This window comes from Eleutherodactylus coqui, chromosome 2 (genome assembly GCF_035609145.1).
Source record: "Eleutherodactylus coqui strain aEleCoq1 chromosome 2, aEleCoq1.hap1, whole genome shotgun sequence".
NCBI lineage: Eukaryota > Metazoa > Chordata > Amphibia > Anura > Eleutherodactylidae > Eleutherodactylus > Eleutherodactylus coqui.
In genome coordinates this window covers 122,748,621-122,762,990 of record NC_089838.1, presented here as the reverse complement: position 1 = coordinate 122,762,990, position 14,370 = coordinate 122,748,621, and the positions used below count along the sequence as shown (strand labels likewise).

At 39.4% G+C, this 14,370-nt stretch overlaps 1 protein-coding gene across 1 annotated transcript in view; it reads right to left on the bottom strand.

Annotated features, from left to right (window-relative positions):
• Positions 1 to 14,370, bottom strand: part of PTPRQ (protein tyrosine phosphatase receptor type Q) — a 377,099-nt gene that overhangs the window by 36,323 nt on the left and 326,406 nt on the right. Inside the window, exon 54 of the mRNA XM_066589856.1 lies at positions 13,082 to 13,126. Coding sequence (XP_066445953.1) covers positions 13,082 to 13,126 — 45 coding nt within the window. The remainder of the gene's footprint in view (positions 1 to 13,081; positions 13,127 to 14,370) is intronic.

Sequence of the window (14,370 nt, the reverse complement as noted above, 5' to 3'; positions counted from 1 at the left end):
TCAACAATTAGAACAAAAAAACACATTATAGAAATGAAGGATGTTTCACTATCTGGTTTTCAATTTGTAAAAAACATATAGGTGACACATTTCTTTTAAGCTGTATGTTGATAGAGGATTGAGAGTAACAAATGGGAAAAACTTTTGGCTGTTCTCAAATGTCAGAGGCCAAGTTTAAAGAGCTTCTTCACACTTACTTTATGCGGAACAGTTTGCCCAAGAAACCTACATTCTTTCACTATAAGACATTATGTTAATTAAATCAAAAACATGCACTTTGGCCCTATATCTTGTCTACCTCATGGAAAAGATGGACAGCACTGAGTTAGGCAATTTCATACATACATGCAGATATCTCTGACAACTAAGAACATATTGCTGTCTGTTTCTTTTTAGATATAATTCACCATACTACACCCTGCCTAAGTAACCTTTACCTCTGTGCATGGAGACTAACAAATGTGTCTGCAGTAAGAACGCTTATTTTCATGTCAACCATAAAAATCTAATTTATGGATGCATGTGGCAAAATATTACAGTTTGGAAACTTAAAGTGCACCAGTTTTTTTATTATAAAAAAGTGACTTTTTTTAACAAAAAAAACTGTGGATATCCTTTATATGGTGTACAGTTTCATGTCTGGGTTTTTAGTCTAGAAAAGGTCTTATTTTGCTCATGTTACAATTCAGGCATACACTGAGAAACCATGCATTTCTGTTGCCAAAACAGATTAATGTCACAGTGTCATATAAAGCCGAAATTGATTTCTAAACGGAGAGTGGGTACATGAACTTACTCGGGAATTACCTAATATGTATTAATATCACACTAAAATCCGGTGTCGTGGGGAGTTTATTGTATTCTTTTCCCCTAGTCTTAGGTCAAATATCTAACGGTTTATGACATCATATCTATACTTTACTATGGACAAAAAAGAACAGTGAATGCTACCTAAATGTTAGAAAATTCCTTAGTCAGACCTCATCTGGAATACTATGTCCAGTTCTGAGCACCCCACTTTAAAAAAGACATAGACAAACTGGAGCAAGTTCAGAGAAGAGCTACCAGGATGGTGAGCGGTCTGCAGACCATGTCCTATGAGGAAAGTTAAAGGATCTGGGAATGTTTAGCTTGCAGAAGAGAAGGCGGAGAGGAGACTTAATAGCTGTCTACAAATATCTGAAGGGCTGTCACAGTGCAGAGGGATCAGCCCTATTCTCATTTGTACAATGAAAGACCAGAAGCAATGGGATGAAACTGAAAGGGAGGAGACTCAGATTAGATATTAGAAAAAACTTTCTGAGAGTGAGGGTGATCAGTGAGTGGAACAGGTTACCATGGGAGGTGGTGAGTTCTCCTTCAATGGAAGTGTTCAAACAAAGGCTGGACAAATATCTGTCTGGGATGATTTAGTGATCCTGCACTGAGCAGGGGGTTGGACCTAATGACCCTGGACCAGGTCCCTATCAACTCTACCAGTCTATGATTCTGTGAAATTGCACATATTGTTTGCATAAATGTCTTACATTCTACAAAAGTTCTGCAAAATTGTGTGATTACCATGAGGCAAGTTTTGCATAGTTGCCGACATAATTTGGAACACTTAGGCCCTGCCTGGGACCACCCCCAAAATGTAAAAGGAGGCTCATATCTTGTCTATTCTTAGGTAGGTAAAGGTAAAGTCCCCAAGTGCAAGCACCAAGTCATGACTGACTGCTAGGTAGACGTTTTCTGGGCAGACTGTTTTTGCCTTCCCCAGTCATCTTTTTTACCCCCCAGCAATCTGGGTACTCAAATATGTATGTAGACATGACGGTAACTATTCAAGGCTGTTAGGATGAGGATATTATGGACAAAAAGTCTTAACAACTAGAATGTGAATGCTGTGGACAAAAATTCTAAACAGGGTTTATACACCCAATGCACCCCAACTTTTGAATCTCAAATTACAGAACACTTCAGGGGCATTACCTCACTAAGAGTGCCCCTAAACTGTATGGAAATCCCCCCCCTTATTTGTGCACAACTATATTAGCTTCTTTTTTGGCAGTCACGTTCATAGGACAGTGCCAGACAAAATGCAATGTTGGGAGGCATTTGTATATTCTACTTGTATATTGAGAATAAAGTAATTTACTGTTTTGTTCTTTCAGTAAAACTAAAATATGGTGAAATTGGTGCTAAATTATGGTTCTTCTTAAAATGATAGGACCTCAATGGCCTTAGCTAAAAAACGTCATGAGAATATCCTCAAGACTAACTCAGGTTCCGTATGGCACATTCTTAAAAAACTATTTATGGCACTTAAAAGGGGTTTTATGAGATCGGGTGTGATAGAATAAAAAAACTAATCTCCCACCTGATAAATTACCAGCAGCATCACTGCTGTAGCACCAGTGTTCTCTGCTGGCATTTGTTGATTTTTCTGCAGTTGTAAACTGCCGCACATTCATATGACTGCTGCAGCCAGTTATTGGCTTCAGTAATGATGTCAGCCAGGGATTGGCTGCAGCAGTCACATGAGGATGCAGCATGCCACCACTGTAGAAAAATCAGCAAAGACTGCGGGGGACCACTGGAGCAGAAAAACAGGAGCTGCAGGGCCTTTATCAGGTGAAAAATATTTTTCAATTGAATCTATAATCATCTAGTAATTTAGAATGATTATTTTCTTCTGTATTCCAGACTACTGATAGTACAATATATTACATTGCAGAAGTTATGCGGTATATTGTACAAGCAATCAACATCCCTATACGGTCTAAAAATGTGAAATAAGTGTAATAAGAGAGTTCAAAAAACATCCTGTTCCCACCTTTTTTCATAAAAAAAAGTATTACTGTATTCTGCAAGGTGAACAATGTAAAAAAATACACAATACTGGAATTGTGGGGTTTCCTTTTGGTTACCCAGCTACTCTGAAAGTTTGAACAATGAGCAATGAAAAAGTCATATATATCCCTAAGTGGTATCACTATAAAGTACAGCCTTACCCAACAAAACATAGTACCTCACACAGTATCATCAACAAAAAAAAATAAAAAGTTATAAAAATAAAACCCATTTAACTACACTTACATTTTTTAAAGCTTTCCAATACACTATAAAGTACATTAAATTGTGCCATGAAAAGATGCAAGCTTCAATTTAGACTCTCACAGCTCTGTACCAGGAGATGAGGAGGGGAGTATAATGCTCTTTCATTTTAACGCTCCCCGCCGCAACTCACCTGTCACCCGTGCCGGCCCCCGAATCTTTAGAGACGAGCGGGGAGATACTCGGCTAAGGCACTACTCGCTCGAGTAATGTGCCTTAGCGAGTATACTCGATCATCTCTACTTACCTCCTGGTTCGGCACTTTGAAGGTCCAAATTGAAGTTTGCATTACAACCCTGCTGGAGAGTCGTGGAATGAGCAGCCACCAGGGATAACGGCCTCACTAATGGTGTGTGGTTCACAGCCTCATCAGGAGAGCAGCATTTGGCATTAGTTCAATTACATTGGAAATGCCAGAAACATACAAGGCGCTTTCCCTGTTTTCTTTATTAAGGCCCATTTACACACACAGATGATCGCTCAAATTTTGTCAAAAACTGACAGTTTTGAGTGAACATTTTGCATTAGCTGCTAATTTTGCATTAGCTACTAACTAGCTTCATTTGCTTGTGTTTATAGAACAGCTGGTTCCTGTTCTCTAAATGCATCGCTATTAGAGATGAGCGAACGTGCTCGTTTAGAGCAATTACTCAATCGAGCATCGCTTTTTTCGAGTAACTGCCTAATCAGGCGAAAAGATTTGGGGGGCGCCGCGGGTGAGCGGGGGGTTGTGGTGCGGAGTGGGGGGGGGGAGAGAGAGAGCTCCCCCCTGTTACCCCCTGCTATCCCCCGCTCCTCCCCGCCGTCCCCCCAAATCTTTTCGCCCAAGTAGGCAGTTACTCGAAAATAAGCGATGCTTGATCGGGTAATTGTCCTAAACGAGCACGTTCGCTCATCTCTAATAGTTATTGTTCTCTAAACAATACTATCAGCACTGCCCATGGAGAACTCAGCCCACGACGGATTTCAAGCTGAGCTGAACTCAGCGATAGACGAAAAGTGAATGGTAAGTGCACGATGGGCACACACTTACAGGCAACGGCTATTGCTCAAAAGATGGCTTTTGAACTAATTTTGAGCGATAATTGAGCGTATAAAAGGGCCTTTAGTCATGAAAAAAATACAACTCTGCCTCACAGACAGCGCTCATATGGCTAGGTCAGCAGAGAAGTAAAACATTATAGCGATTAAGAGGCATGGGCAAAAAAACAAAAACCTCAAAAATGTCTTTCAAAAAGGGATGTAGCTTGTTGGTCGTAACTGTTGCAAGATATGTATTAATGTCTTAAACAGAGAAAAAAAGCAAAAAAAGACAGATATGCCAAGTTAAAATTTGTGTTTTTTTTTAACAGTTTGAACATTGGAGACATTTTGAAGACTAAGTGGCAGCTATTGTTTAAATACTGGAAACTCACTCTAGCAGCATTATTGTTATATACCGGAACATGTGTGATTTAACTTCCATGGTTTTATATTAAATAAAGCTTGACATTGTGGTAAAGTATTAAATTACAGTTTTGGAACAACATAAAATCAATGGTGAAATCCAGTTTTCCAAAACAAACAATAAGCTTATTAGCTCTTCATACATTGGCTTATTTTTAAACATTGTTGAAATGGTAGGATGACCTAAAGGTTGGGGTTTTACTAAACAATATCTGCTGAAAGATGTATCATGGCTGTTGTTTTGACATTGAGACTATAGAAATCGTTGACACAAAATAGTAAAAGGTAATGTATGGCTAGACTGCAATGTAAACTATGAGACTATAGTACAAGTTATGTATCAAATGGCGTAAGATATAAGGACTGCTTACAAATATCGGAAATCTGGTGAACAGCATAGACTCCATATTTACTAAAGCTACAACATATATATAAATGGTCTTATTACTTATGACTTCTCCATGAATACTTTAGCATATTTAGGGGGAAATTAAATGTTTCACAAAAAGGATATTTTTGAACTCTGACCTCTACTAAACATTCTTGTTCTGTCTTTGGACATATCTTGCCCTACAAAGCAATTATCCAACTTTATCTTTAAAAAGGCAACCCATTTACTGGGTACAAATTAAGACTGTAATGGAAGAACATTTCAACGTACTTACAGTATATCTGGGCAATCCATTGCCATACAACTAATTAGGGCATATGGACATCATAGAAAGGGGCCTCTTGATCTTGTTTTCTTTGTGAACCAGAGCAGACACTGACGTATAATGCAGGAAAAATGAGCAGCAACATGGAAGTTTCCACGTCATCAGATGAGTAGTTGAAGGCGGTATGCATCTTTGTGGGGCAATTTCTTAACACTTAAATACATGTATTTTGGGCTGACAATCATTTCTGAGGTAGGGTTTAAATTTTGTAGTGTTTGTTTTCTATAGTTTCCACATGTCATTGTATATAGACAACAGTCTAGATTTCAATAAGAGATCCATCAGTGTGCTGAACTGAGGCTTGGTTTTTAATCATAGAATCATAGAATGGTAGAGTTAGAAGCGACCTCCAGGGTCATCTGGTCCAACCCCCTGCTCAGTGCAGGATTTACTAAAACATCCCAGACAGATCTCTGTCCAGCCTTTGTTTGAAGCCTTCCATTAAAGGAGAACTCACCACCTCCCGTGGTAACCTGTTCCACTCATTGATCACCCTCACTGTCAGAAAGTTTTTTCTAATATCTAATTTGTGTCTCCTCTCTTTCAGTTTCATCTCATTGCTTCTAGTCTTTCCTTGTACAAATGAGAATAGGGCTGATCCCTCTGCACTGTGATAGTCCTTCAGATATTTGTAGGCAGCTATTAAGTCTCCTCACGGCCTTCTTTTATGCAAGCTAAACATTCCCAGATCCTTTAACCGTTCCTCATAGGACATGATTTGCGGACCGCTCACCATCTTGGCAACTCTTCCCTGAACTTGCTCCAGTTTGTCCATGTCTTTTTTAAAGTGGGGTGCCCAGAACTGGACACAGTATTCCAGATGAGGTCTGACTAAAAGTCCATTTAGACACAACGATGATCGCTCAAAAATCACTCAAACGACATTTTGAGTGACAGCTTTGAGCGATCATTTTGCATAAACTACTAAGCAGTTACTTGGCTACTTAGTAGCTTGTTAGCCTTTCGCTGAATGCAGACAACAGCTGGAGGTCTGTTATCTGTATTCAGATTCATTGTTCTGCTGAAAGAATGCTATCAACACTGGTCACTGGTGCTCAGGAAAGATGTTACAGTGCTGGAGGGGGTTCAAAGACAGGCAACTAAACTAATACATGGAATGACGGGACTGGAATACCCAGAGAGGCTATCCAAATTGGGATTATTTACTCTAGAAAAAAGACGGCTAAGGGGCGACCAAATAACTATGTATAAATATATTAGGGGACAATACAAGGATCTCTCCCATGATCTGTTTATACCCCGGACTGTGACGGTAACAAGAGGGAATCCGCTATATCTAGAGGAAAGCAGGTTTCCTCACCAACACAGAAAGGGGTTCTTTACTGTACGAGCAGTGAGACTGTGGAACTCTCTGCCTGAGGATGTGGTGATAGCAAAATCCATAGAGGAGTTTAAAAGGGGACTTGATGTCTTTCTGGAGCGGAAGGATATCACAGGATATAAATATATTAATCTGGGTACACAGCAGGTAGGAAATATTAGGAGTTGATCCAGGGATTAGTCTGATTGCCATTAGGGAACCGGGAAGGAATTTCCCCCCCCCAAAAGGGCTAATTTGCTCCTGCTCTTGTTTTTTTTTTTTTGCCTTCCTCTGGATCAACAACAATGGAGGATAAACAGGCTGGACTAGATGGACATTGTCTTCATTCGGCCTTACAAACTATGTTACTATGTTACCCGTGGAGAACTCAGCGTGTGGTTCTGATAAGCAGGAACGATATTTTTCAAGCTGGCTTGAAGTCAGCGATGAACGAATAGTGCATGAAAAGTGTATGATGGGCGTATATTTAGATGCAGCGATTATCGCTCAAAAGATGGGTTTGAGCAATTTTTGAACGATAATCCTTGTGCCTAAATGGGCCTTAAGGAAGAGTAGAGGAGGGTAATTACCTCATGTGATCTAGACTCTATGCTTCTCTTAATACATTTTAGCCCTTTATCTCTCCTCTCCAAAGTTTATCTTTGTTGTGGTCATAAATTAGCTGAAAAAAAAGTGCAGGAGAGAAGGGATAAGCACACTGACAGAGCTCCTTTTGAGATTTAAGCCACATTTACACGCAATGATTGTTGTTTGATCGAACAAATGAATTGACGCCTTTTTTTACTTTCAAATACTAAGCATTTACAGGTAAAGATAATTGTTTGAAATTTCACTCATTAGCTATGTAAACACTGTATATGTTGTTATCTCAGGTAGCCATGTGTTTATGCTAAGAATCTCTAGGAGGTTTTTCATTAGTACGAAGAAAAAGCCATTGTCTACCATGACATGAGTCATTGTGTTTAGCTGGGCAGACAATAACCCCTCCCCTCAAGTCATTTGAAAGACTGAACAACTGACCGAATGTTGTTTAAACGTTATGACAAGCAAACGACTATTTTTATGCAGGCTGAAACGCAGTGATAAATAACAAGTGAATGAATAGTGCACGATGGCTTCGTGTTTACACATAACGATTAGCACTCGCTTTCGCTCGTTTGAACGAATTTTGATGATTATTGGCCTTTAGGCTATATTGTTATCATTGCCCACACATGACCTATCATCATTAACGTCAATCAGTTATTTGTGAATTAAAACAGAAATGTACAGTGGCAAGTGATTTAATCTAAAGTCAACTCAAAATATGTTTTCTTCTTCTGGGTCTTTGGGGACAATTTTTGTGCCAAAACACGGACCTGTCTGATTCAATAACTAGTAATCTGTCTTACTTCTGTTACTATGTCTCAAAGGTTAGCTACCTATCAGAGACAATGCAAAAGAAGCATTCTACCTTGTGGGGGAATTCAATATGGCTGTTATAGGATGAAGACATTCATGTGGGAGTCTTATGGTTGTGTAGAGCACAAGTGTGGTGCTTTCCATAGATGCCACTAACAGGACAGACAAAGACTGATAGATAAAGAAGTAGGGAACACAAGATAGGGTAAATAACAGTAACAGAAATGCGGGAAAAGGAACACTATCGCTAAAAGAAAGGCAATCACACTGAAAAGGACGGCCCCGTATCAGGAATCTAGGGGGTCTATACTGTCCCTAGATGGGTAAAAGGGAAGAGGATTAATGCAAAAGGAAAGTATAAATAGTCACAGGTACTTAGCCGACAGGTTCTGCTTCTTCACCAAACACCTCAGACCGGAAAATAACTGGCACTCAGGTAGAGGTGGAAACAGATTTAATGCACCTCCGTCATGGCTAATTGGTTGAATAGGAGAAATAATTCCCTGTTGGTTAATCAGGCCATACACCACAGTAGATGCAGCAGAAACATGAAGGAACATAATACATAGGGCTCACTAATGGATTTCTGGCAGACAAAACCTATGTGCATGTGAGAAACTGACTGCAATGACTGGGCACAAGCACAGGGAGCAGGATCACATCGACAGGGGCCAACACTGTGATGCACGTTGATCCCATTTTTTAGCTGGTGCACCATGACAGGGAGACAAGTCATATTGTTACATGCACAGACAGCCTTGAGTTTTCTTCTAAAGTATGAACCAATAAAGTGATCTAACAATAAAGTATAGTGGAATTTTATACATACATACAGTAAGAAAAAGAAAAGTTCCATACTTTATTCAAATAACAGATAAAAACCAAATATCACAGGTGTCGGCAGGCAGCTAGTACCTGCTACCTGGACATCCAATACAGCACCAGTTCCTCTGTTCAAATTAGTGGGCAATATGTATCTGTCAGAAACACATTGCCTATTCAGGAGCATCAAGTTGGGATCCTCCGGGACAGAACAAAGCACTACATTGCTCTACAGATGAAAGCAGTTGCCAAGTGGAAGCTTGTTGCCTGCCACATTTGTATTTAATCTTCTTATCAGTGTTTCTCCAGAGGGAATGAGGTTTAGATGACCAATGATGGACGAGTGAGCAGAAGAACTTAAGAATGAACATACAAAGCAACACTTTCAAGCATGCAATATAAAGAAAAAGAATTAAATCGAATTTCCGTCTTCAGTAGAATACTTGTAATATAATAAAGCTTCGAATTAAATAACGTATATAAAAGTACAAAAGGGAAAAAGTTATGTTTTTACTATCATTTATATTATCCTAACTATATGGCCCAAGTAATAATAAAAAGTGCAGAAATCTCTTATACACGTACCAACATACAAATGATAGCTGTTAAAGGGGTTGTCTCGCGAAAGCAAAGTGGGGTTATACACTTCTGTATGGCCATATTAATGCACTTTGTAATATACATCGTGCATTAAATATGAGCCATACAGAAGTTATTCACTTACCTGCTCCGTTGCTAGCGTCCACGTCGCCATGGTGCCGTCTAATTTCACTGTCTGCTTGCTTTTTTAGACGTGCTTGCACAGAAGGGTCTTCTTCTGGTTCTTCCAGGCACGAGCGGTGTTCTGGCTCCTCCCCCTTCTACGCGTCATTGAGTAGCTCCGCCCCGTCACGTGTGCCGATTCCAGCCAATCAGGAGGCTGGAATCGGCAATGGAACGCACAGAGCCCATGGTGCACCATGGGAGAAAACCGCAGTGCATCCTTGGGAAAAGAACCGGCGGCCATCTTTGGAAGAAGTTTTATAAGTTGCTGAAACACCAGAACTGTGAGTAGAAACCTGCTTTAAAAGCCATTTACACTGGTGCATAGTAATGTATGCTTAAGAAGGGGGACTGGGCAAAAGAAAAAAATCACTGTGGCCTTGAGACAACCCCTTTAACCCCATCTCAACACAGTCACTTTTGGTGGCAACTTTTTAGTTTCTTTTCATCCTCATCTTCTAAAAGTCATATTTTTTATTTTCTTGTTAACAAAGCCACATGAGAGGTTGTTTTTTGTGGAAAAGGTGTTTTTTTTAATGGGACCATTGAATGTACAATACTGTATATGTATTGAGACAGTTCTAAAGAATTGTTGTGGGGTGAAATGGGGAAAAAACAACAGCAATTGTGCAATTTTTGAGGATGTTTTGGGAGTTTTGTTTTTACAGTGTTCACCGTACAGTAAAATATGACATTGACTTTATTCTCTGAGTCAGCATGATATTGATTACTGCAATACCAAATATATATAGTTGTGTTATGTTTTACTAATTTTACTAAATAAAAGGCCTTGCTCAGAGGTGTAACTTGAAGCTCCCGGGCCCCAATGCAAAACTTGTTACAGGGACCCGCAACTATAACGCTTTATTCATAGTACTAGGCTTCCTATATGGAGAAGAGAGGCCTTACGGACCCCCCAAGGCTCCTGGGCCTGTGTGCAACCGCATCCCCTGCATCCTGTATAGTTATGCCCCTGGCCTTGCTCTTAAAACAGATTTGGTTTGTGTTGCCGTATTTAGGCCCACTGTCTTGAGGTTTGGGGGACCAGCTGCAGTTCTCATTGGTCAAATTTTGGGGTATATACAACTTTTTGATCACTTTTTATTCCTTTTTTTATGGGGAACAGGGTGACATAAAAGAATAGCAATTGCATTGTTACTTTTTTCACAGTATTTACCATGAGGGATAAATAACAGGATATTATAGTAGTTCAGACTTATTTTACAGACACAGCTGAACCAATTATGATTATGTTTGCATTGTTTATGATTTTTTTTACATAATAAATGGGCAAGAATGCTTTTTGTTGAGTTGTTCATTTTAGCTTTTTTTATATTTTGGAACATTTTATTAAAATGTTTGTTACATTTTATTTTAGTTCCACTAGGGACTTTATCATGTGATTGCTTGTGTAATACTTCTGTATTGCAGTATATTGGGACTGTTAGCCTTATGCTAGTAAACTCTTAAGGGTACTTTACATGGGGCGATTATCGCCTGAATTCTCGCTGGAAACAGTGAATTTGGGCGATAGTCATCCCATGTACCTACGGGCGTCAGGCCATGTAATCAGGAATTGCTCAATGTTTAAGTGATTCCTGTTTACTGCGAGTGACTGTGCTTACATAGGAGCGATAGTTGGGTGACGGTCCATGGGACAGTTGTCAGGCGCATAGGCATCTGACAGTTGTCCTGTGTAAAGGGACCTTTAAAGGGATTGTTCCACCAAATTAAATTATCTTCTATTCACAGAATGAAAATAACTATCTGTTGGTGGTTGAACCATTGAGACCTTTAGGGCTCACACCCATTGGCGATCCAACTTCGCTGCAATGCGAGAGTGAGTGAAAACACATGATAGTAAAACCAATGATTTTCAGTGGTTTCATTCTCATTAGCGATGTTTTCACTCTAACCTTGCATCGCAAAGAAAGATGTACAATATCGCCCATTGTTTTCAATGGGGCCAGCAGCAGCACTGGCCCCACTGAAATCAATAGAAGATTGTGAAGCAGGCTAGGAATTCCCCCTGAGAGAGAAGAGAAGGGGTAGGAGCTACAGGGGATCTGTGACATATCTCCCCATATTTGGATAGGAAGGGGATGGGGCTAGTTGGTTTCCCCGAGAGCGGGGGGATGAAGGCGTGGTTAGAGGGGTTATTATAGTAATCTCTCTCTAGCCAAGTGAGGGGGTGGGGCTTCATTCATTCATGATTGAATGAATGAAGAGAGCAGTAGTCATGCTTGCAGACCACCACACCTTTAATTTCAGTGGGGGTGCTGAAGATAGCTGAATGCTTAAACACCACTTTTACGGCAGTTCCATTGAAATAAATGCAGCTGTGGTGAACATGTATGACTACTGCTCTAGTGACTTGGGCATACCCTTTTGTGGCCATTGATGGTTCCAGCAGATGCCCTTCTACCAATTAGCTAGTTATCTCCTATCCTATGGATAGGGATAATCTCTTTTGATGGGAAAACCCCTTTAATGATAGAAAACATAGGGCCTTTATTAGGCCTTCGGCTGCCATGCAAACACATCAGTACTCCAATAGTATGTCACGAGGTGGCCAATGTGGTAACAGAACAAGCCCCTCTTCTGTCTAATAGCTTAGAAGATGTGATCACTATTGAGCACAGAATTTAAGATGTTAAGAAATTCTGATTAGAGCTATCTTCATTTCCGGGCATTTCAGCGGAATGTCAGTTACAATATACATGTCACACCCACTTCGTATGGAGCAAGTTGAGCTCCTGAGCCTTTTCTGTACATATTCCTGCAAATTCTGTTATATATTTAATTAGAGGTCAGGATAGAGGTTAAAAAGCAGTCAACAAAAAAAAGATAAAATTATGCTTTCTGGATAGTTCTGAATTTAAGAAAAGTACTATTTACCCCAAATCACCATATTATTTACGGACAGGTTTTTCATTATACAGTTTAAAAGTAGTTGAGTGTATATTATAAGGGCCCAATTACCAAGCATATTTCCCATCCATGTGCACACAGACCCATTATAGCCAACTAGGCTTTTCACACAGGTGGTTTTCCACACAGACTTACGGTAATAGTCCATGTGAACAAAATCGAAGCATGTCCTATTCTGGTCTATCTTGATGTATTTGCAAAGATTAATGATTTTAAATATAGACACACTGAGCCACCCATGTGATCCTGGGAATACTCCTTTAACACAGGCATGTCATAAGCTGCATAGTATATGGTTAATTCTCATCACTCACTTCTCATATCTACAGACAATGTATCTAAAATATTGAAATATCTATAATAGATTCGATATTAATTGTGGTTGATTTTGGTATTCATTATTACAAGACAGAAGTAACATTTATGTAATATTTTGTCTTCTTAACCATATACTACTAAAGTCCAGTGTTTCCATCTAAGATTCCAGTGGAACGGCTTGATGGAAATACAAGATCATTTGATGCCAAGGATGGAAATGCACACAACTAATCCATTACTGACTTACTGGATAACATATATGTCCTTGCGTCTAAAGAAAAATGAGGAATATCTGGAAGTAAAAATTAATTAATTACCAATGTGGACTGCTATTGTAATGACTTAATGAAATATTACTACAAAGCAAACACTTCTGAGTAATGAGGATCATTGTTTCCCAAACTCCAGCCCTCACTACCCCCCAACATGTCATAATTTGAGGATATCCTATAGTAAGAACACCTGTGGCAATGCCTGAGGCACTGACTGTAATTACATCACCGGTGCAATACTGAGGAAATCCTTGACTTGTAGAGGGATCATGAGGACTGGAGTTTCCGAAACAGTGATCTAGATAAACACAAACTTGCCCTATGTCTGCTGGCATTTTCAAGTGAATGTCATCCATTGAACAACATTCACAAGCATTTGATTAAATTCTAGCTGCCGTACACCATCACTAGAGGGAGCTCAGGAGCTTAATGTATACTGTATATACATTGAACTCATTAATAACACTATGCAGTGAGCTCCTAAGATTCCCATAATGGTGGTTACAGCTAACTACAATTGTATAATGTAACTCTGTTGATTATGGCATTTTATAAAAATACTAGAAAGTAAAATCCTAATGTTCAACAGATTATATCATAGTATACATAAAATAAATGCATGCAATTGTGATTGTTTCAGTGTTAATGAAAATATTTCTCAAATGTCAGAATTGCAGTCAATTTAAAACTGTAGTATCATTAAAGTCATAAAATATCAACCTGTGATGTTACTGCTATATTCACATTATAAGAAATACATTTATTTATTACAATTGTGTTTACAATTATTAGGGCTTAGTCACACGGGCGCCAATGCGCCTGTGTGACTCAGAACTTACTGCAGAAGAAAGAAGACATGACCGGCAATGAAGCCGGTCACATGTTCTTTCTTCCGGCGCTGCAGAGAGACGCCTGTCCTGAAGTGCGGCCATCTTCTTTCTGCAGTAACACGGGCGCCGATGCGCCCGTGTGACTAAGCCCTTAGTGACAAAACTGCAGCATTTGCATCTTGGGTTTGTACTTTTAGAACAGAAACTATAAGGGTTTCTTCACAACTGAGTTATACAATCTGTTAATCAGACACATCATAAAATACAAAATAATGAGGGATGATGGGTAAAAGAGTTGTCCCCAAAATAATGTATTTACTATTAACAGGATAAGGAATAAGCATCTAATCAGTGAAGGTCTTACCACTAGGACCCCACTAATTATGAGAACAGGGGTCCTGAATGTCCCCAAATAAACGGAGCAGTGATCATGT